Here is a 24648-nt window from a genome sequence, read left to right on the forward strand (position 1 = left end):
AATAAATAAATCAGGTGTGTTTGGAGCAGGGTAAGCACTAACTGTGCAGGGGGTCTTCCAGGACCGGTATGGGGAACCACTGCTCTAAAAGTGGATGGAGTTCTTGATACTTGATGTTATTCAATTCAAGAACCGTGAAGATTCTAGTCTACTGACTGCACTAAAATACTTCTGGAATTGTGTGCAAATTTTCTCTAAAATATCAGCTTTACAGAAGAAGGAAATAACCCCTTTTAACTTTTAATAAAATAAAAAATATATGTATATATTATATATATATAGCATTTCTGTTGGATTCACCATAAAGTTGAGCCTAAAGTTGAACTACTGCCAGATTTGCAGTCTATCAAAAAAAAAAAAAAAAGTTTGTTGTATGGGACAGGTTGTTGCACATCTATATAGGATATGTTTTATTCCAATGTGTTAAATTCAACAAATAAATAGAAACAGTGTTCTGACATGTGATGGAAAAATACCTCCAATGTCTGCAAGTAGTGAACTGAAGTTTGTGAGGGTGTGCACTGTAGCGATCTCTTTCACATACATTATTTAAATGGTAACTGAGGCTTTCTTGATTAAGTTATTTCTAGCTACTACCATGCTGTCAATCCTACTGTGCCGGAAACCTATGGATAAATCTATGAGGAGCAAACTAATAAATCGAAAGCAAAGTGGAGCTTTAGTTTCCCCTCAAGAGCATCCACTGTAACAAGAATCCACAAGCTGTGTTAATAAGAGCCAGAGGAGCTGAACCATCGGCTGCATAGATGATTTAGTTTTTGATACACGCTAAAGGCATTTAAAAGTGAGATTGAAAGATAATGGATCAGAATTTTACCTTTTCCTGAAATTTACATTTAGATGTGTTAAATATGGGGTCCTTTGGCAGCCAAGGACCCCTTTACGGAACCCCACAGGCTTACTTTCACAGATCCACACTAATGTCCAAATACTTGTTGACAGCCCTTCTAAGGAATGCATTTAGTTGCTTTAAGTTGCACCCATTGCTGACACAGATGTGCAAATGCACACACACACACAGCTTGTCTAGTCCATGCAGAGAAGTAGAATAGAATGCCTAAAGAATAGGACTGTAGCAGATAAACATGAACCTATTGGCACCATGCCTAATGCTCCAAAGTCTAGCATAAAGCCTTGCCTAGACAGTAGAGACGTTTACTCCAACAAAAGCATGTGTGCACTGATTCTGTCTGTATCTTGCAGCGCTATCACTCACTGAGGACCGAGACGGTGCTGTATTCTTCTCAGATGGTGTTACATCTGTGTTTGTCAGTGCATGAAGAGAAAAGTGCATCATGCTTGCAGGGATTGTCTTAGATTTCCCAGTGGATCCCAAGCTGTCAAGGAGTCATGGAGGGCTTGAAGCAGAACAGCTAAACTTTACTTAGACATGAAACTGCTTCATCTAAAGAAAAGCTTAAGGCTGGACATAGTATTTACCTTCCTTTTCCTGGGGGGTTGACAACAAGATTTTATATTTAAAAAATCAGAATCAGAATCAGAATCTCTTTATTTCACCAAGTATGTTACCCATACAAGGAATTTGTCTTGGTGAGAGCAACACGCATGACAAGTAACAAAGAAACACAGAACACAGTCTTAAACTAAAGGAAAATGACACTAAACAATAAATAGGGTAGGGGATAAATTAAAGAAAAAAAGTAGAAAGTACTAAAGGTAATAAAGGTACCTTTATTAATGCTGTAATATGACAGAGGGGCATGGTTATTTATTAGGTTTTTTTTTTTTTTTTTTTTCTTTTCCAACTGTTCAGAATTAGCACTTAATCCTAAATGTATCCGGATCATCCCCAAAACCTTTTTAAGCATTTAGATGTGCCAAAGAACAAATCTTTTCAGGATTTTAAGTTGTACTTAGGTTTATAAATATTAATACAGTGTTCCACTTACCTCAGACATTGCAATGTAGGAGCTAGGAATTATGTCACACCTGAGTTGACCATGTTCCATTGACTGTGCGCTGTTTCATTTTCAAAAAAAGGTTAGCTAAAAAGTTTACCACAACAGGTTTGACCATTCTTTACCAATATTTTATGACAGATTTAACCAAAATATGTGCCACATTTTATATCCTGGTTAGCGTTGTCCCAGGTTACCACTGTTATAGATACCAGTTGGCAATAACGCGTTACACAGTATTTTGTGCATCCAAACATCATGGAAACACGTCCACAGCTGGAGGTTGGGTCGTACTGTGCGTACGACTGATTTAAATGAGACACAAATAGATAGAAGTGCAAGTAAACAGTATGAAACTACTGCTTTTATTTCCAGTGATGTGCAGTGCAGCCACCTTGGATTTTAAACTCTGGGTTGGTGAGGCCGACTTTCTGAGTAGGAAATCCGACTTGTGGAGGTGTTTCAGTTGAAATTTCCTACCTGGAACTCTGAAATTATGACATCCCAGTTCAAATGGGATGTGACATAAGTATCTGACTTTGGTTGGGGAAAAATGCTCAGACTTGGTTTAACAAGCGTTTAGCAACCCTGTATTTTTGTAGCTTATTAATGGCACTAAGACCGACTCAAAGAAGCTGCGTATTAAAGCATTGTTTTAACAGTAACACTGTAATTAATACAACAGTCTTTCCAGATAGTGTTGCTGTCCTCTTGTTGTGTCCTCTCAGCGCAATTTGCTTGGTGTGGCACAACAGATAACACCGCTACCTGCAAGTGAGCTACCGCACTATGTGCGAGACTGGGTTTGATTCCCGGTCTGGGTGACTATGCTGCGCTACACCAATAAGAGTCCGTGGGCAAGACTCCGAACACTATATTGGCCCACAGTAAGTCGCTCTGGATATTAGCCTTGGTTTTTAGCCTTGTTGTTTATCCCTTTACCGAATTTGTCTTTCTTGAGTCTTAACAGTAGAACAAAAAAAAGGTTGGTACTTTCTCTTCTGTTGTGTGCTTAAACAGTTATTCGGAGAAAAGATTTAGGTAAAAAAGTTGTAACTTGGCTGCTATAAAATATTGATTTTATTGAACTTCAAATATTATAGACAGTGTTTGATGAGACAGAGTAGTCCATTTCTGAATGACTTTTCGTAGAGATCACAGAGACACCTGGCTGAGCAAAACTGATAATTTTGACAACTTTTGGCATCACTGTACTGCCGTTTTTAGGATTGATTGATGTAATTCATAGACAATGAAACACCTGTGAGCCGTCAAGGTGTGTGCGCGTATGTGTGATTTTGAAAAAAAGAGGTAAAGGCAGACCATCTGACATGCTGTAAACCGACAGCACACAGAGTGCAAATTCCTATGGTTTGTTAGGACATTTGATGAGTACCTGGAAATGCTTGGAGACAATGATGCAGAATGCTCTAATTATCAGGGCAGAGGGGTATAAAGCCATGTAGCATTGAGCTGAGGAGCAGTTGAACTGTGTTCCCTGGAGTGATAGATGGGGTTCCATTTAACACTTTTGGGAGTTAAAGAGTTGCCATTTTACCCAGATTAATAATTTGGTGGTCTATAGATAATCTGTTGAAGACTATCCAAAATAATGTGCAGCCAGGTTACTTAATTTTAAGTTAGAACAGCAAATCACCCCTTTTGACCCCTTAAAACGCCATTATTACAAACTTCAATAAACAAAGAATAGCCCCACCAGTTTGTACGGAAGTCCCTGTAGTTACTGAATGATTCACCTTAGTGTGTAATGAGCCTTTGTGCGTTAAGGGGTTACGGCAACATAAGAGCAGAGAGAATGGGTTTCATCATTAGTTGCATGGCCCCAGGATATACATGCTTGTGTTTTATTCTGCGTAAGGCACCCAGTTATTTTGGATGCTCTCCAACTTTCCATAAGGCCTTCTCTGAAGACGTACAGAGTGCAACACACCTCTGGGCTTGGAAACCGAGACTGCGTAGTTGCTTATTTAGGCTGACAGAAAGGATTGGATTAGGTTAGCACATGTGTCTTTTGGTTCTTATTTCACAGCATTTAATGCAGTGGCTCTGTGCTAGGAAGGTGATAATCAAGTGAGAGGCTGTACATAGTAATGCTAAAATCACATGTTGTGCTAGCTCTGACTGCCACATGTCTTCTGTTCTCCTCTGTTTAAATTGCACTCCTTGTGCGAGCATATGGGCACTGCGTGTGGAAGGCTAATTAGCAGTGGTATTGGAGCTATGTACATTTTGGTGATGCGGAAGGCCTGCTAATTCACTGATTATTTCAGAGGAGTGTGATGTGAGTGATGAGGTAGGGATTTGATTGGATTCGATTAACAGGGATCTAAGCACTATCAATTTCATACACTCTCGCTATTACCCCCCCCCTTCTCCACCTGTCTGTTTTGCTCCACATTGACATTCTCTTTATTTCTATTCCTCTTTTTCTTTTCTTTTCTTTTTTGTTTACGCATCCTTCTGTCCTAACTCACTGTTTGCCATCTGGCTGTGCACTTTGCTATGGCTGATTCCCCCTCTTTGTTTTTATTGTCATATCCAGCACTACTGGCTTTGCCACATGGTCACTTTCCATCTTTTGCTGTGGCTTAGTGGCTCAGCTCATCCTTTACCGTAAGCGTGCATAACCAGAGGCAGTTGTGCTAAAGCCTGACTGATCAGTTGGCCAATAGCGTCAATAATGAGGTCTGGATGTTAATTAAAAATATACACAGAACAGCTATAACCTTAACACTACCTCATTGTTTCAAGTCAGCTCCACTTAACATATAGGAGCACTTTGTAGTTCTATAATTACAGACTGCAGTCCATCTTTTTCTCTGCATACTTTGTGAGCCTTCTTTAACCCTGTTCTTTAATGATCAGGGCTCCACAGGACCACCAAAGAGCAGGTATCATTTGGGTGGTGGGTCATTCTCAGCACTTGACAAGTCTGCATTTATTGCATTGAATCTGGAAAAAGAACAAAAATTCACATTATTATTTTATTTATTTATTTATTTTGTACAGCTCCTTTTGAAACCACCGGGCAGGGTCAGGAAAGGAGTAGTCATGCAAAGGAAACTTAAGAAATTTAGGATTTCTATATTTATAAGAACAAATGTGTTTTTGTGTTTATATAAAAAAAGATTGCCCCTTTATTAGCTAGATATTAGCTTAGCATCAAGTGCTTTCTGTAGTTATTAACTAGTGTCCCACAACGCTGAGACCTATTCCTCTTTGCATAACTGCTTCAAGTCTGTAACAGTTATAGGACTTTCAAGCATGAACTGAACATGGAATGTTTTTAGGTGCTTTTGGGTCATTGTCTTTTTGCATGACCCAACTGTGTTTCTGTATCCAAATAGATGACCTGACCTTTTCCTAAAGATACAGAGCAGAATTCATATTTCCCTCAGTTGTAGCCAGGTGTCCATCATGATGTAGTGACGCATCACTGGTTTTCGCATCATAGTGTGGTCCATGTCTGCCTAAAACTCTAGTTTACATTCATCTGTGCATCATTCATTATAAATTATTAGTTCAGGGGTGGGAGTCTTTTTATTTATTTATTTATTTTCTTTGAAATAATGTACCACATGAATTTATTATTTTCACTAGTGACAGCATTTTCGAACTGGTCCAAGTTGGCAGTAAATGGATACATCTGGCACACCTGATGGGCAAAGAACCATTAAGTCAGTCACATGCACATGGGGAAAGGAGCGCAGTGTTTCTGGTTGCCATAGTAGCTTAAATTCCTACTGTTTTCACTTTGTGACAGCTCCACTGTTGCAGCTGTTTTTCAGACAGTTCTAGCTGCCCCCTGCCCTCCAGGTTGTCACCTATGTATGTAACACTGCCGGCCAAGCCAGTGTGTTGAATGGCATTATATTAAGATTAAAGAGCAATGCTTTTTGGGGGACTCCTGGGGACTAATTATAGTCCAGGGCAACCTGTAGCACATCTTGGACACCACAAAACCCATTTTCTAGACTTAAGGGTCTGTGGGTGTAAAAGGTACATTTCCCCAGGGTAAGATTGGTGTCAAAGTGTCAGGCCGTAAGTGAAACCTCTGCCAGATAGTCGGAGCATAATCATGGCCTCATTTGCCTGCCATGAGTGGAGGGAAGTTCAAGGTTTCTGCACCTTTCACCTGAACAGCTGTCAAATCAGCGCGTGGGCATCTCTACATCCGCATCCACTCTTTAAAGGGCACTCCAATTATGCAGCCTGGAACTAAGGCTTGTTGAGCATTAGCTACACTGTCATGGTTCTGAAATATGTGTGTTTCCGTGCTTGTTTGACTCGCAGGTATTCTGCAGGTGTTCCTGTGCTGTTTGCTTGAGAGACATTTCCTCTGAGAGAAATGTGGAAACTGGTAAACAGCTGAAACTGATATCTTCAATTCACTGCCACTGTCTTAATGGAAACAGAAGCATAAACCAGAATCCTGTGTTTTATTGGCTGAACATTCTTTTCTAATATGCTCATCTCTTCCTATGTTATATTGGTCTACCTTGGCTCTCATAACTCACCTTTTTTTCAAGCTTAATCTTATTCCCCAAGGATTAGGGAAGCTGTTTACACAGCATTGCACTGTCATGTGTTTCATATCCAGAAATGATGTGCATATACAGATGTGAAGTTGTAGGCACTTATTTTACAGTTATTTCAATCGTTTTATCTTAGCAATAAGTATTTTTACTTGTAAAGATCAGACTCCAGATCACATTAAAGCAGATACAAGTTACTATAAATAATACTAGACTCTCATGAGAAAAGCCTTGGAGATGTTTTAATGAACACAGTGATGTAAAATCAATACTTTTTGTGTGAATGTTGTAGTGTTTTACTGAGTAAATAAACACTTACTGCACTTACTACAGACAGGGAGCTTTTTAATTTTCATTTTCCGATTGACTAAAACTGTGGTTCATTTATGTATTTTGTTTACTTTTGGTGAGAGTAGGTGAAATCTGATTAGGCTTTTCTATGTAAAAGTATTATACATACAATTTTCTTCTGCTTCCTGTAATTGATGCTTTCTCATCAAGGTAGTATAGCACTGGGAAAAGTGTTGAGATTTTCCGCAAGACATTGGTGCAATAGATGTTCATTTCCATAACAAATCCATATGAACATGTGAAGGAGTATTTCAACCTCAAGGGAACGCACTCTGCACACTGGGGAAGGAGAGACCAGTATCCATAACAGTAATAATTTGACACATTTGGGCTTTTCACACACATCTAAACTTATTTCGTTGACACTTGTTTTGAATGTGGTTGAGATGCATCTCCTTGAGTGATCCCATCATAGTCCGATCACAATTTGTCCTCTGTATTTTTATCTGCCTTTTTAATGTTGTCTAAAAAATTCTGAATAGGAGTCAAAATCGGATGTGAAAGCAAGGCTTAAACTGTTTCAATCATTTTTAAACTGTGTATGCTGCAAAAGTAAATGATCCGATAGGCATTATTATTACGTATTTTAATGTATTGTCCTAAAATATCATTTGCTAAATTGTTAGCTTGATAACAAGCATTTTGGCTAGTATTTGCATTATTTGATCAAATATTGGTCAGTATTTCGCAGCAAAAGTCCCACCTTTGCATCTGAAGTGGAGAGTTTCATGTTTCATGTGGATGTCCCCCTACATTTGTAAGTGGTGGGGCAATGATTGGGCACTGTGGTTCCAGCAGTCATGTGCCTATGTTTTAAAAGGAAGGAAAATGGAAAGTAACCAAATATGCACTTTACTTGGGTGGTCTGTTGTAGATACCTTGTAGATGTTCAGCTAACATTCAAATAAACCTGAACTCTGCAACTGCAGTTAAATATAAATGTTTGTCTGTTGAATGTAACCCAACTCTATTTTTGGTTAGGTTTAAGGTCAGGGTTAGGATTGGAGTCAAGGTAAGGTTATAGTTAGGGTTAGGTGTAAGGTACCATAAAGAGTCATTTACATTCAACTTAGGGTTCAGTTCCATTTAATAAATGTTCAGTTAAATGTTAGTCGAATGTTTGATGAGCATCTATGAGGCATCTATAATAGAGCATCTAACTAAAGTGATGCCAAATGCACCATTACCCATTATGTCTGTACAAATACACAGCCCGTGTTTTTTTTATTTTTTTTTATTTTTTATTTATTTATTTATTTTTTTTAAGCTGAGGCAAAAGGAAAACCTCACTTTATTTCTTTAATATGTTAATTCAGCACACTTCTTATGTAGAAGGGGATCTGTAATGGCTTCACTTTCATTTGCAGGGCACCCAAGGGTAGCCAAGGTGGCTATCCTAGCAACTGTTGCCTACTGGTTTCTGTGGTGTGCGTAATGTGGCTCTCCACAGGGAGGGAGGGGGTTCCAGCTGCTGTGTCATGGGTGCCTCTGCTATTTACCCCAGTGCAAGCTAGTTAGTGTTTATTGGATTAAAATGCTCCTTGGGGCAAAACCACACAAAGAATAAACCATTCTTTTCCAAACTGTTCAACCTCTTATTGTTGTGGGCAAAATAACAACACCTTTTGCCAAACGATCTCATCCCTGGAACAAATCTGCATTTTAAGTGGTGGACTGGTACTGGAGTTCACACCTTGAGAGGTGGTTGTATTTGTAATGAAGACTGGCATGACCAAAAATCCCATTTATAAATTCCATTTCCCAGTGTGCTGATTAGTTGTGTAGTTCTATTTCTGCTCAAAACTAGTGCATGTGACTGCCAGTCCATTGTACTTTATTGGGTTCCTGGCTAGAACAACTGCATTCTAGTTTCTATCATTGTTTAAACAATGTACCACCATGTAAGAGTTGACCAGAGAGAGAAACCAGAGAATGTGAAGAATTTTGAGTATTTGAACTGTTTCTGTACACTAGACTCTGCTTCTTATAAACCTTTTAGATCTTCCAGTGAAAATGGGTCCATGCAGTCTCCTGTAAGTGCAACGCCTTAGCCAGTTTAGCAGGCCAATAAAGGTCTGTATGCCTGTCTTTTCCCACGACAGTTATCAAATCTTGGAATTTCTGGAGAGAAGAACTGACAAGAAATTGTGTATCAATGTGAATTAGCCTCTTAAACTCTACTATATTACTGCCACTGCCATTAGCAGCAATTTCCCAAACCCTAAAATAGAACCCTGTGGGACTCCATGAAATGTGCTAAAATGTTCAATAATTTGTGAATAATGGTTTCTGCATTAGGGCATAAGTGAATAATAAAATATGGGTTCAGTGTGTTAAAAGGCATTATGAATAAGTGGTGACGTGGGAATGAAGATCATGTGTTTGGCCCTATATCCTATCAGATCAAGTGCACCAAAGACCAGCCATGTTCAGCTGACAGAGGGTAGTCAAAACTGCTCTGCCACCAGATAATAAAAATTACAATACCTCGTTGTATGCACCACGCATGTCAACTTTATTTGTAATTGAACATTTTCTATGTTCTACAATTAGTTCCTGTGAAAATGGATACAAACATAATTTAGATGAATTCTTAGCCAGTTTAGCTCTATTGTCCCCATGTCATCATGGACCTGCTCATAGGCTCCCTCTAGCATGCTACATGCATATAATGCTGCTTGTATCTTTAGTTATGTCTTCTACATTTCAATCCTTCTTCCCGAATTCGCTTATATAATTTTTGGACTAGTTTTGAGCATACAGATCAAACAATTCTCAAATCTCATTTGCTCCCAAGATATCCAGAACCAGTTCTCTCCAAACTCTGTCTACAGACTTCACAGTCTAAATTTGTCACAAAACAATGTGAAACTACTATTGAGCATCATCCAAGAACATTTGTAACAATATGGAGCCATGAAGCAGGACACCTGCTGACTTACCTCACTGTGTGTAGTAGAGACTGCTGATAGGGTGTCTTGCTTTGCTTTTTCCTCATGTTTGTGTCTCATCTGTACCTCATCACAGAGATTCATTATGCATTTTAAACTGCTTTAAAACAGCTTTGGCAGTCTTCAATAAAAGTATTTTCCCCCCTCAGTAGCTAATCAAACATTAAGACTATTATGGCTATTTTCTGCAATTCCTAATGCACAGTTACTCTGCCTGCAAAAAAATCGAAATCATCAGTGCAGCCTGTACAAACATTTGGAGACCCTACATGTTGCAAATAGCGCAGATAAAAAGGGGGAATGCGATAAGAAGATGCCAAAAATGATCAGCTTATGGTTTCAATAGGGTAAAAGAAATGCAGTAACTGTGGAAGTCAGGATAAGATCTTAAAGGCCAAAAAAAAGTCAGGTAAAAATGTCATGTAATAAATATTGGTCTTTTTAAAATTATTAAGCTTGCACATATGAAAATATTTTGGGCAGATGTTTATCTCATCAATTTTCATGTGCATATCTGCCAATACTGTTACATGACCATTTGCAGAATGTTGAAATTCAGACTAAATCCAGCTGGATTAACAAAATGGAGACCTGGCATTTTAATATATTGACCGTTCATTGCTGTAAAGTTAGCCTAATGCAGATATTTTAGCACAGTAGCCCAACATCCCCCAAACATTCTGGTTTTTGAAATAAAAAATATTAGTTATAAATCTAAGTCTAAAAACATCTGTCTGATGTAGGTATCTGCCTTTTAATATCATTTATATTTTCTATATTTCATGGTCCCTCAAAAACGCCACACAGTCCAGAGGTCCTCCTCATTGGAACAGTTTTTTGAAAAGTTATGTGGAAAAGAAACCTGTGAAATGTTCTGTCTCACATAGTGCTGAAAAGAACAATATACTCAGCAGTGCAATAAATGTCAGCACTGCATGTCCAGATAAGTGTAGCGGAGAAGAAGCTTCAGTGTGTGATTGCATTGGCGCTTTCTATTGACTGGGGGGGATGGCTTTCTTATCTCTTCTTGCTTTACTGGTGGCAAGACATCGATGAGCTGTGTCTGGTGTGTTGAACTGATCCGAGAACAACAATAAAAAGGATGTCATAAAACCTGATTAAAAAGAATAGCAGTGATACTGGTGAGCTAGCCTTTGGAATGGTGACCATAAATGCAGTCCCATGCGAGATGTTTTATCAAGTAGAGACCACTGAATGGGTGTCTGTGTGTGTGTGTGTGTATAGGGGGGGGTGGTGGTGGGTGTAATGTGATTTCCTGCTACTACTGTTTTGATATGCTTGAAGACATTTGTACCACTCTTTAAACTCCACTCTCGTTGTGTGTGTTCACGTCTTCCCATCTGAGCTCATTTGCCTGACCTCATCAGGGGATATATATATTGTGTGTATGTGTGTGTATGTGTGTGTGTGTGTGTGTATATGTGTGTGTGTGTGTGTGTGTGTGTGTGTATGTGTGTGTGTGTGTATATATATATGTATATATATATATATATATATATATATGTGTGTGTGTGTGTGTGTGGTGAAGACGCATGTTTCCACACATTTGAAAAGAATCGGTTATGATTGGTTGTAGACAAGTCGAAGTAGCTGGTGGTGGGGAGTGGTGGCAGGGTTAGAAAGCTTGAGATACACTTGCACAGATCACGTGTACGCATGTGCACGTTGGTTGCCGCAGCAACTGCAAAGAGACTACAAAAGACAGCGGGAGTCCTTGAGATTGTGGCGGTGTTGAATGGAAGGGAGGCAGGAGTGAATGGAAAGATGGCAGTGCTAGGTGTGTGGGTGTGTGGGTGTGTGGGTGTGTGTGTGTGTTAGTTACCAATATGCCCCTGTTATCTTCTGGTAGAGGTGGATGGCAACTACATGCCCGTGATGGGGAAGCTTGTTGGCCATGAGCTTTGAAGGTGATGATGAATAAGACACATTTAAGGACTTCTATCAAGCCTTAGTTTTATGAAATAGTGAATGTCAAGCTCACAGTTAATATTTTGCAAGTTTGAAAACCTACCATTCACTCCTCAGTCCATCCAGCATCACAATTGGGCTTTTTCTGTGCCAGTAGAACCACAAACTCTAATAAAAGAAGCATAAGTATAGTTTTAGCATTTAATGCTATTTTAACTGAAGCACTTCAGTTAAGAAGACCTAAATATTAGGTTGTAATCTGTAAACACTCTTACGAGCCCACTGGAAGAAACACACGTCTTACAACAACTTCACAGCTTACGCAGAATGAGAGTAAGCTAATTTAGGCTAGATTTGTTACAGGATTCATTTCTTTTTCTTTTCTTTAATATCACAACCACCATTTTCTGCTGTTATCAGCCCGGTAATGATACCAGTGATGCTAATAGACCATGTCTAACAGTGTTCAATATAATGTAAATATTATGTATTAATATATAATATTATGTAAATTCATATTTAATGACCTACTGTTCCACAAGTAGTTACATTTACATTCCCTCCACGTTCTGTATTGACCACTTCTTTTCTTTTGTTTCCCTCCATGACCACATGACCCTGACCTCCAGTGTCCAGGCAGATGATCGAATTCGTATGGAGAAGCGGGAAAGCACCCAGTTTGAGTATCCCACTGCCATGATGACCGTCAGAGATTTTTACATGAGTGTATCTACTCAGGCAGTGGCAAACTGTGAAAAGGGTAATCTTTGTCTTGTCATTTTGTCTGTAGCACTTGTGTGTGTGTGTATGTTATTTTTGTATGTGGGTTTGTATGATTTTGGTTACGTGTCCCCTGCTTTAATGACTGCACCAGTCCTGCCAGGTAAGGAATGCCCCAGTTTCTTAAGATTTGTCACACACATTGGACACATAATATGGACAACTGTGATACAGTAGGATTGTCATTAGAATAAAATGATATTTAATGCAGTATACCGAATCCCCATGTGATGATATGTGATGTGATGTTAGCTGGCCAGTATTACTTGAACGAAAATGATTTCATTTTGGAAAGCATGAATTGCTTGATTAATCAAAACACCCACAGAGGCCCATCTGGAATGTCTGAGATTTGAGCAGGATGTTCCCAGCACACAATAAACACGTGTGATTTATTAAGGGGCTCATTTTCATATTGCAGCCTTCAGTAATATCACGGTTGCAAAGGCAAATGTTGCAAGGATGATTAAAGAACAACATACTCTGTAGCCCTACAGTCTTAAAAGGGTTTCTGTGAAGACAGTGGTTCTATATAACTAGAAGAACCATTTGGATGCTTAAATGATGCGTTGTCTAGCTAAATGGTTGTTCACATTGGTTATAAACCAGTAACCAATGTTCTGGATGGATATAATTTTTATAAAGCATCAAGAAGAGTTCTGTGTCTCTGTTGCGAAGTATTCACATTGCAGGACGTGCAGTGTCATTTAAGGTAAATTATATCTGCCCAATGTCATTATTTTACATTTATATCTTGGGTACACTTAGTTCATTATTACTATTGTTACATGTTGATTAATCGACTTCTATAATAGCAGAAAGGAATACTGTTGCAATGTCAGTTTTTTCCCAATATTGCGCAGCCCTAATGACCTCTAAAGAGTCATTCAGAGGCTTAAATTGTTCTTTACCTGGTTCGACAAGTCAATAACCAATGTTCTAGATAGACATAGTTTTATATAGCACTAAAAAGGGTTATGTATGTATGTGTAACTCTACAGTCTTTACTGAATAACCTTTAAAGAACCGCAGTTCCAAAGATTAAAGTGACCAGTAAAAGCCATTTGAATGCTTCTTTTCCTGGTAAACGGGGTGATAAACCAATAATTAATGTTCTAGATATATAGCTCCAAAAAGGGTTTCACTCTTTTTAGGAGTAAAGTAAGCCTATTTCAGTTCTAAATAGAACCCTTATATTTAGAATCCAAATGAAATGTCCACAAATGAGGCACTTTGATGGCAAATACAATGCCCAGTTTTTTCACTTGACTTTTTTTTTCCTATGTAAATAAACGTGTCTGCCATTCACTGTGGACAAAGACTGCTCCCTTAACCCCTGTAGTTTTTCTGTCATCACACAAATCCACTTACAGACCATTTTATCAGAACCAGGTGCACTTCTTAGGTTTCTTGGTGTTGACTATAGGTTATCTGCCCATTGCACTATTTAGCTGTCTCCCTCCACCCCATCCATCAGTGGAAAATGACCATGGTAGGACACCACTGGCTGGATATTATTGTGTTTGTGGATCATTCAGTGACACCAGCATTTATAGTGGAATGGTATTATGTGCATCCCACACAGCGTATTGAGTTTTTGTAGCTGTACCTGACAACCTCCATCCAGCCATCAGGCTTGTCTGTCTGGCTGCTCTTTTGAACGTGGAGTCACTTGGCCAACCTGCCATGGGCTTCAGTATGTGGGTTTTTATCCTGTAATTGAAAAATCATTTCCTGAGGGACAGGCAGCAGGGAGATCAATAGCTGCTGTCTTTAGGCTGGAGGTGCGGAGGATAATTCGGGGTGGTCGTATCTGTCCCATCCAAAGACTAAATCACCCGGCTTTGGCCTGAGCACCGGCTCCTAGATACCACTCATTACCTCTCCGTGTCGCCAGCTCTGATGCTCCCTGTGATGGGGCCTGTTTTCTCCCTGGCATGTCTTCAACACTGTGATAAAAGCGTGTTGACAACAGCCCGAGGTCATCATTTTTCATCTGGTCCGGGAGTCTGTAAAAGTAAATTCGACTGTGGTGAGAAAGCCTCATTGTTATGTCTGAGTTCAGAAGCTTCCCCCTGTGTTACTTTCACAGCACTCAAGAACTCATTTTCTTTCTGATGGTTTTTGCTGAGAGGTAAGCAGATTTTTAAGCAGGTGTTTTCCTGAAAGAAATGTCAGTCAATGCTTTTGGCCTTAGCTGTACAGACACAAACAGATGCTGATCAGTAGTTCTCATGTGAGATTTTCATACCTTTGCATGCTGATGCAGGCCAAGCTGCTCCTACCAAACTCCTACTCTTAATATGACTAATTTTAACAGGATATCAATGAATCGAAACAATCAGTGATGGATTATTAATATCTGAGTACCAGTATGGGGCTGCTGTTAGCGAGATTAAATATTTGAGGAAATTGAGGATTTCTCTAATCGAGTCTGTATTGGGCAAATCTAGCCTGAGAAACACATTCCTGCTGTGTGATATGATGATGATAGCCATGTGTTTGTTCATATGGAGTGTTTGAGCAATTTGAGCATGCTAGCCTACTTTAGGAACTCATTTTAAAGCTTCATAGTTTTCACAGAATGATAATTGAATTGGTTTCACCTGATAAGACTTCAATATCGAAATTAGTATGAGAACAGATAGAGAGATGGAGATGGAGAGCTATCTCTGAAACTAACTAGGAACCCAGCATCAACATAACTCAAAACAGACCAATGAGGTCCTGATATTAGATGTCTGGATATGTGGCATCCATATATGTGATGGTCAGGCAAAGCCATGAATTCATCCAGGAAGGCCATGAATAATCAGTATATTTACAGTATACAGTATATTTGGTTGTTGTTCAAATCAACATGACATTCTTCAGTGTGGATTTCGTGTACTGTATTTAAGGAGACATTATTGTATCTATGGGAAATACTACCCATTTAATCTCATTGATAAAATTGTGACCGAAATGTTTTTATTAAAAGTGGCTCATTTTAAGCATATAAAGGAAACATTTCAGATCAGATAGCATCAACCAATACTCAAACTTAAGTTCACTCCTCAATCCTTTTTGCTTAGTATGTGTAATTGGAGACATTTTAAGCATAATATCTTGAATTTGCAGTAGGAAGGTCATATTAAACCTTTATTGTTAAACCTCTTATTCTGAAGCATTGTATTAAAAAAAAACTCACCAGTGGGCAGGTCAGGAACTACATATATTAGTCCTGGCACATTGATGTCATGTTTGGGATGGTGCTGATGCTAATACTTAAAGACTGACGTCAGTGCGGTAGCTTCATAGTGATGTGGGAGAGGAATGCAAGGACAAAACAAACTGCGTCCGATTCTGCTGGCTGACATGGTGCAGATCTCTCTCATGATAAAATGGCTGATTGCTTTTGGCCTGTAAGCCATTTCTGACAGAGTGAAATATATATATTCTTTATGCAGTTATACAGTTCGGCTGTAAATTTAGTGTAATTTTCCTTTAGTTTAATACTGTAAATAATCTGTGTTCTGTGTTTTTGTTACTTGTCATACGTGTTGCTCTCACCAAGACAAATTCCTTGTATGTGTAACATACTTGGTGAAATAAAGAGATTCTGATTCTGATTCTGATTTGACCTACAATGTCCAACTTACAACAACTAACTTTTAAGCATGTTTATAGGCACTCGCATGACATGACCATGTTTCACTCATTTCTCACCACTTTTGTTGCACTGCTGTGTTGAGATCTGTTGTGGGCAGGCTAGGAATGTCAATTAAGCGTGCTCATTAGAATATTAGGACCACCCCCAGACAGTTCTCAGTGCTCATTGTGTGGTATATTTGAACTTTTAGCATCATACAGTGCATACACAAGTCTACAGTGCAACTTAAAGCCTGCGTCCGAAACTGTAAAAAGACACTTATATTCAGTTCACAAATTCATTTTACAAAGCTGTTGTCTAATAAGAGTACTTGGGAAATGTGTGTTTGCTTGTTGTCTCTTGTCTCAATGCAGGCTCAGGGTTGTTCTACTTGAGTTTAGAGAGCCCAGTGATCTGCTGTTTGGGCCCAGTGATCCAGTATCTGACTGAGTTTAAGCTGGAGAGAGTTCTGCTCTGTACCAGGTACTTGCCCAACACTGCCTTAAATGGTTATCTGAAAAATTCCTCAATTTCCATGTGTATCTAATAGAGGTGTAAAAACATATTGATATCAGGTATCACAATTGTATGTTCTGCAATATTGTGCTTTTGATTCCACTGTTCTGATTGCATAAACTGTCAACTTTCCTTTTATTCAGATTGGATGTGTATGGTGTGTTTTAATACAAAAAAAAAAAGTTTTTCTCCAAATTTGATTCAAAACAAAAAAAACCCCAATATATCGTCTTGCTTACAGTGTCTCAATACACTGATCAGCCATTACATTTGTGCCTAATATTGAGAAAGTCCCACTTTTATCACCGCAGCACACTCCACAAGACTTCAGAAGTCGTCCTGTGGCATCTGGCACTAGGACTAACGTTAGCAGCAGATCCTTTAAGTCCTTTTGGATCGCACCAGTGAGCCTTATGTGCCCATGACCCTTTTGCAGGTATCATACATCCCCTGTATCGTGACGTATGTCGTATCCCCAGATTCATGCAGATACAGCCCCAGTATCTAGGCCTTTCATCTTCGATGGAATGAGACAAACCCCTTTTGAACAGCTTTACTTCTAAGATACACATGGCTTGCTTCTTCATTTTGACTGGTTGATTATGTCAAAATGCAAAACTCTGCTTCTCTGAAAGTGGATCCTATTTGTGGAATCATTTCAAACCAGGAAGCATATGCATGTCCCATTACATAGACATTCTTTTCAAAACCCATTTAATAATCTTAAGTAACATCTCTCTTCCCATGCTTTTTTTTTTTTTTTTTTTTTTTTTTTTTTTTTACCCGTCATGTTTCAACAAGATGCTAATTAGGAAGTCATTATGTGCAAGTATACCCTTTTATTAGCCCTTTTCTCCCACACATCCAAAGCTCAACTGCCATGCTTTGAAGCATAATGTGGCTGATTAGTCTCTTTTGATTTGCTGTTTTCCTCTCCTAACGTGTACACGTACCTCACAGCTGTTTCCCTAAAGTCTTTGCATGAAGACCTAAACAGGGCCCGCTAGTTCTTTTAAGCTGAGGCGAGGCGATGGGGAGGAGGGGAGGCTGATTCTGGGTTTGTGTGGCAGTTTAGGGTGGTAGAAAGTTGTCTGAAACACACTATAATTAAGGATTGATTAAGGGCATTGTTTAACAAGAAATAACAGGGTCCTGACCTCACAGGCTCACAGAACGAGCCTTAATTAGCATGCATCACGGTCAGAAATGAAAGCCTTGTACTGTGCAGCTCGTCTCTAGGGATTTGGGTTCTCTTCGTTTGCTCCCTTACATATGGGGAGTGACATCAGTTTTAAATAACGTCTTGTAAGGGATGACCAGTGATGTGAACGTTGTGTGGGGGGGGTCTACAGCAGCATCTGCATTGTTCGGTATATAGACAAAAATATTGGGACACCTGCTCATCCATTGCTTCCTCTAAAATCAATGGTATTTAAAAAAAAAAGGAGTTTATCTACCTTTGTTAGAGGATCTGTCTCTACTGTCTAGGGAAGGGTTTCTGCTACATTTTGGAGCATTGCAGAAAATTTTTGCATACAGCGACAAGAACGTTGGTGAGGTCAGAATGCTGGATTATCACCACCCTACCTCATCCTCAATTCCCAACTCATCCGAAACGGATGCACCATCATTCCAGAGAACACAGTGCCAGTTGCACCCACTACTGACCCAAATGCACACACACAACTTGTCTAGTCACTGTGCAGAAGTAGTGCCAGTAGAATAGGATTCTTTGGAGCAGATAAGCATATAGCTGTTGGCACCATGCCTAATGCCAGGTGTGGGCTAGAGTGGTATAAACCCAGAACTGTGTTTTCTGGAATGATTGTGCTCTGTCCAGTTAATTTGGGATGAGCTGGGGATGAGGAGGGGTGGTGATTATTTAACATCCTGACCTTTTTTTGACGTTTTTGTCAAAAACCTTACATCTCCATTTTGGTCATTTTTCACCTTTGACATAATGTGAATCTGCCAGTTGTTCTCTTCAATGTATCAACAATTATGATGAATGGACCAATAGAGAAAAAAAGTTTGCATTGAAAGTGAAGGTTTTTCCTTTTCCTGAAAAGTTGCCATTTTGAAGATACAAGGTTTTTGCGTGACAGCAATGATATTGCGATGCGGTGTATCACGGTATTATGTCAGATTGCACACTGCTAACTTTGTCGATTGGTGTTTGCCCCCCCTTTTAAACAGCTCATTTCGAAAGCTGTCAAGTGATACAGACTACATGGTATTGAGTGCCACCACCATGAAGAACTTGGAGATTTTTTGCAACCAGGTAAGCTATCATAAGACACCTAGAGAGGAAGAACACTCTTAGACATCTAATTATTAATATTCAAATGTTTAATACAAACACATGCATCTCTTACATAGCTGCACTCAATGCCGCTTGCAACTTGTTCACATTCATATTAATTTCCCCAGCGACGTAATGACCAGACACATGCAAAAACACGATGCTGTGTGTCGTTCCCCCCCCCCAACTCCTCTCAGCATGACTCGCTTAATTAGCACGGCTGCTGTAAAATCATAACAACCTTTTCTCGTTGCAGGCATTTGTGTAATGTTAGCAGTGCTGTCAGTTTAATGACCTCCTGCTCTTTTCTCCCAGACCACAGGCTCAGTGAAGGGCAGTCTGCTCTGGGTTCTTGACCATACACACACTCCATTCGGCAAAAGGCTGCTGAAGAAATGGGTCAGCCAGCCCCTGAAGTCTGCATCGTGAGTTCCTATATCTTCTAAAAAACTCACACCTCCATTCTTAGCTTGGGAAAATATGTACTATTCTGGGCTCAGCTCCCCTGCAGACTTTGGAGGTCCCTAAGGTACCTCTCCTGTCAGTGTTTCATTGAATTTTGATGGGTCATTGTTGTGGAGTGTGAAATGCAAATAAGCACTCTGTGCATCATAATCATAGAATATGAATTCTTAAAAATAGGACCGTGCAAAAAGGTTATTCATTCAAATGAAAAAAGGAAATAAAAAAAGTTGGCCTCACCCTTGCTGAGTGGGTTGGATGGCCTGCCTTTTGCCCGCAGTGTAATGTGTGCTCACCGTTACTGTGCGTGTTCCACCATTTATGTGTTCACTGCAAGGATGAGTTAAAGGTGGTGGCCAAATTCCATCTCTGTCCAACACAAATGGTGAATATGGAGGTCTTGTCTTTTTTAAACGACCCATTCTTTCTCAAACTCCACGCAGACTGCCTGACTAGGTGCTTGATTTCATACACCTGTGGCAATGGGACAGTTATTTAGTTATTAATAATTTAGTTATTAGGAGCTGTCTCCCAATACTTTTAAATGAACAGTTTAAGCAGTAATTAAAGACTTATTTTTAAGGTGTAAGATGCAGATATATGCCAATTGTGATGCATTTTGCATTTTGTGACCCCTCCTGTGGGCGGCCCCTCCATGTACATATTCTGTGGTTTAGTCCAATCGTGGTCTGTTGGTTCAAGCTATTAAACTGACAGAATTTCTAAAGAAGAGACAGTCAAAACCTTAAATTTTGCTTTAACAAAAATAAAAGAAGAAAAAAGAAATATAACTGGGAAGAACAGTGACATTCCACAACAGCATGGTTAATAGTATGAAATATTACCAGTTTTTGTGTCCAGTTTGTATGAGCAGGACACTCTCTCGTCACTCCTGGCTTGGGTAATAGACGTGTTTAATCAAGTATGTTAATCAGGTGTGAATAACTTCTCTTATTCAAAGGTATATATAATAGTACCTATACTAGTACAGATAATACTATAGGTACCAGAATTCTCTTTGTTTACCTCTAGCTTTTAGTCATTAGAAGCTTTATGGCTGCGTTGTTTATGCTGTGATTTTGTTGTTTATGCAAATATAAAATAAAAATATTCTAACCTTTCATCAAGAGGATTCTAAGTGTTTTCTATTTACATGAATGTGTTATGGTGATTGTGTTCATATTCACAGATAGAGATAACAGCATTGTGTAAGTAAGAGTGAATTATGGAGCTCTTACAGGTTCTGTTTAGAGAAATTAAATGTGTCAAGGGTCCCTTGCATTACATTTTCAGAGGACCCTACCTGAACCACTGCCATCTATTTCTGATCATTTGTTAAATGAGAATAGCCCTATGTAAGTAAAACCCAACTTGTCTCTACTGGGGGGCAGATCATGTTGTACACTTGAAAAATATATATTTTTCCTTTTCCTAGAACCGATATTTCACTGTTATCCCCAAGGAATGGCCAATCTAATATTGTTTAGCTGGATTTAGGAATTTATTTTTAATTTGTTGATGACTCAATCCGATATTAAAGCTTAAAATACAGTGACACAAAAAAACCCCACAGCATCCTAAAATCTATAATAGATTAAAAACTGTCAATATCTATAGTAGAGGAAAAGCAGTATAAACCACAGCCATATAAAGTTGATAAAGCATTGTATGTATAGAAATGATAAAAAGCATTGTGGAATGTCCATGTTCTTGATTGATTGGTAGTGGGGTGGTTTTTGTAGCTCTTTATCACCACAGATTTGCAACAGGTTAATGTTCACTTAGTTACTTATTGCTGACAGTACATTATATATAAAGATAAAATCACTGTCACACAAAAACCTGCAGCTTTATTCAGCAGATTCAAACATGGTCAACATGGTCATTAAAGTGGGATCATTCTGCGTTTCTTTTGATTCTAAAGTCAAGTTTTAGTCGTATTGGGAGAAACAAATGTGGGAGATGATGCAGAGTAATGTACCTAGCTTAATGTCCTGAATTTTGTCCTGGGCTTATATGTGTCTTGTCCTAAATCTTGCCTTGTCCTGATATGGCCCTCTCATGTTCACTCAGCGAGATCCTGTCTCGTCAGGAGGCGGTGGCAGAAATCCTATCCTCTGAGTCCAGTGTGTTGCCCTCCATCCAGGCCCTGCTTAATCGCCTGCCAGACTTGGAGAGGGGTCTCTGCAGCATCTACCATAAGAAGGTATGACCAAATGAATTCTCCCCTGCAGAACAAGCATGGCCAAACTGTTGCCCAGACAGAACAGTTGATTAACCATTCTGATGGCAACCTATGGTGGACCACCCTCACCACCCATCTCCTCAACTCATTCTAAAAATATTGGATGGGGGGGGGTTATACCCCTCTAGCCCATGCCTGACATTAGGCATGATGCCTTTAGGTTAATGGTTATCTGCTCCTTCTTGTTAATACATCTCTACCGAGACATTGACAGCAATGGGTGCAACTTCAAGTAGCTAAATACATTCATTAGAAGGAGTGTCCACCAATAGCTTAACATATAAAGAAATATGGGCTGAATGGGTTGGTAGTGATAACTAATTGCTGATGCTAGAATAAATATCTTAACCTGTAAGCATAGGAAGAAGGCTTCTTAACTTTCAATAGAAAGTCAGTTCTAAAAGATATGAAAACAACAAAAGTGGAGATGCAAAGTATTTTCATCATAAGGGCCAGTATGAGCCACACCAGGATGCTTCTAAAATGCTACCAAAACAACACTAATATGTTTGAGGTGCCATAACAAGTAATGAGATGCCAGTGTAGCCACATTATTTACACAGATATGAGAAAGAAATGTGTGCTATCTGTTTTATTTATTATTGGGGGATACAGGTGTAATGTCTTCTGCTGTGCTTGGAATGCATTTGGCATTCACTCCTTAACTCCATCACTATTCACTACATAGCCTTTACTATAAAGTCAACTGACTGGAGAATGCTAGAATGGCTAAAATGTATTGAATGTGAGCACCACTACAAAGTGGAGGACACTATACAGTGCAGTATTTCTGTAATTGGGAACGATTTTGAGCTCTTGGGTGGTATCAGGTGAAAGGGCTTATGCAAACGTGTTTTCCTGTCCTTTGGTAAAGTGTTGAGGGGTGGAATACATGTGTGTTTGCCTGGGTAACCTGTTTTGCCTGGGTCACCTGATCTGAACAGACCAGCCCTGGGTACCAAGAAGAGTGCCATCACACTGAAGCTAAACCAGCACTAAACCAAGGAAGTTGAATCTCCATCCTGACCCCATACGACCTGTTTCAAATATTTCATTCACTACAAATGAACTACCCTTACATTTGAAACGCTTTTTGAATAAGACCTGGTTGGAAGGTACAATTTGCTTAGTTCCTGGAGACTAGGTGAGCTTGCCTAGAGGTGTTTCATTAAAAGATCTTTTCACAGTTCCAGAAGTGTGGCTCTGGGACTCCAGTAGCTTTCTGACACTGAATTATTTATATAGTACCTTAAGCATATGTTAGATGATTGACTGCAGACATGACCATTTTCGGCAACATGCCCAGTGTCAAGTTGTTGAGCTACTGTTATTCAGCTTCTTGCTGCTTGAAGGACCTCTATTCAGACAGACCGCTAAGGTTGATTGAGCACGTTAGGCTGTTATTCCGCATGTTATTCCAGAACACTGTGATGTAAATAAGCTGTATCACATCTTGTATTACCAAAATTGTAATTTTTACGATTGTAAAAAGTAAAAACATCTTGAGTCTATGATGTAGCTCAAACACCTTTCAGTCTAAAGTTAATAATTAAGAATATTTATAAGGTTTTCTTGCTTAAATAACACAAAGCAGAAATATGATAAAACCCTCTTCTCAAATTACCAAAGTGCACTCATCAGACCTCTCTGAAAAGGTCTGGGCATGGTCTTAGTATTCTGCCTTGTGTGCCCCGTCGTCCCTCCCTTCCGGCACCGGTCACCTCTCTGCTTCATCGACCGGCTGCACATTGTGCCAGTAGGACGGGGTACGGGTAGCTGGTGAGCAGCGGTTCTCCCCAGCTACGATGCTGTGTCAGGACCTCCCGTCACAATGGGAAATGTGGGGCAGGTTTAGCTTTAGCATGCGTGGTTGCATATACTCAGAGAGGGGGGAGCCATGTTAGCTTGTGATTCGTCGCACCACTGTTAGGACCACCCTTTCCACATTGAGAGGAGACCAATACTGGTGAAATATAGCAGACATTTATTAGACTTTGGAAAGAAATTCAGAAGACCTAGTTTGTAAGTTTACATTGGGGCCCAGGGAACTTAATCAGAAAGAAAACTTAGACTTGGGTTACCAGGTTCTGTCAGCGGAGTAAGACCTACAAAAAGCTACACAAATTGAGTAAAATATGTCCAGTAATATGTTAATGCAGGGAGTGGGTTGTTGACCTTTAGTGTTTTATTGCTTTTATACATCATGAAAATAAATGAAGTAGGTAATAAATAAATTGTGCCGTGAAATAACTATTTAATGTGTTTTAATGTTAGCATGTCCTTCTGCCAAATTATATACTTCCTTAACAAGTAGCTTGTTGCTTACATAGACTATGTCTATATCTCAAACTATGTTTTTTTTTGTTACTCTGTTTTCTTTAACTCAGGGCATTTACATTACTTCGTGGTTGGTTATGATTCATTGTGGTGGCGTTCAGTGGGGTAATAGTGTTTATAAAACAGCACTGCAACAGCACAGCATATTGTATTGTAGCATATTATTATATATTACAATGCACTAGTCAGGCAAAATGTTAAACCCAACTACTTAATATTATGTACATTCCCCTTGTGCCCCCAAAATACCTCTGACCCGTCAAGGCATAAACTCCACAAGACCTTCTACAAAGATTTTCTGTTGTATCTGGAGCCAAGATGTTAGCAACAGATCCTTTATGTCCTGTAAGTTGCAAGGTAGGGTCTCCATGGATTGAACTTGTTTCTCCAGCACATCCCCAGCTATTGAGATATGGGGAATTTGAAGGCCAAGTCGCCAAGTCATCTTTGCCATGTTAGGAAATAAATTTTTGGCGTGGACAGGGGTAAGCATGGGCATTCTGACTATTCTGATGCACTGTGTGTTCTGACACCTTTCTATCATAACTAGTATTAACCTGCTACAGTAGTTACCTGCTATGGTCTTCACTTCAGTTGCAAGTAGTTTTAATATAATGGCTGATCAGTGTGGTGTTTTTCTAATTATGA

General features: G+C 39.3%; 1 protein-coding gene across 1 annotated transcript in view; it reads left to right on the plus strand.

Annotated features, from left to right (window-relative positions):
• The window catches only part of msh3 (mutS homolog 3 (E. coli)), a 65365-nt gene that overhangs the window by 6573 nt on the left and 34144 nt on the right, over positions 1–24648 (plus strand). Inside the window, exons 9-13 of the mRNA XM_072664835.1 lie at positions 12351–12487; positions 16513–16621; positions 18851–18935; positions 19272–19381; positions 21492–21624. Coding sequence (XP_072520936.1) covers positions 12351–12487; positions 16513–16621; positions 18851–18935; positions 19272–19381; positions 21492–21624 — 574 coding nt within the window. The remainder of the gene's footprint in view (positions 1–12350; positions 12488–16512; positions 16622–18850; positions 18936–19271; positions 19382–21491; positions 21625–24648) is intronic.

The sequence above is a fragment of the Salminus brasiliensis genome, chromosome 20 (assembly GCF_030463535.1).
Source record: "Salminus brasiliensis chromosome 20, fSalBra1.hap2, whole genome shotgun sequence".
Taxonomy (NCBI): domain Eukaryota; kingdom Metazoa; phylum Chordata; class Actinopteri; order Characiformes; family Bryconidae; genus Salminus; species Salminus brasiliensis.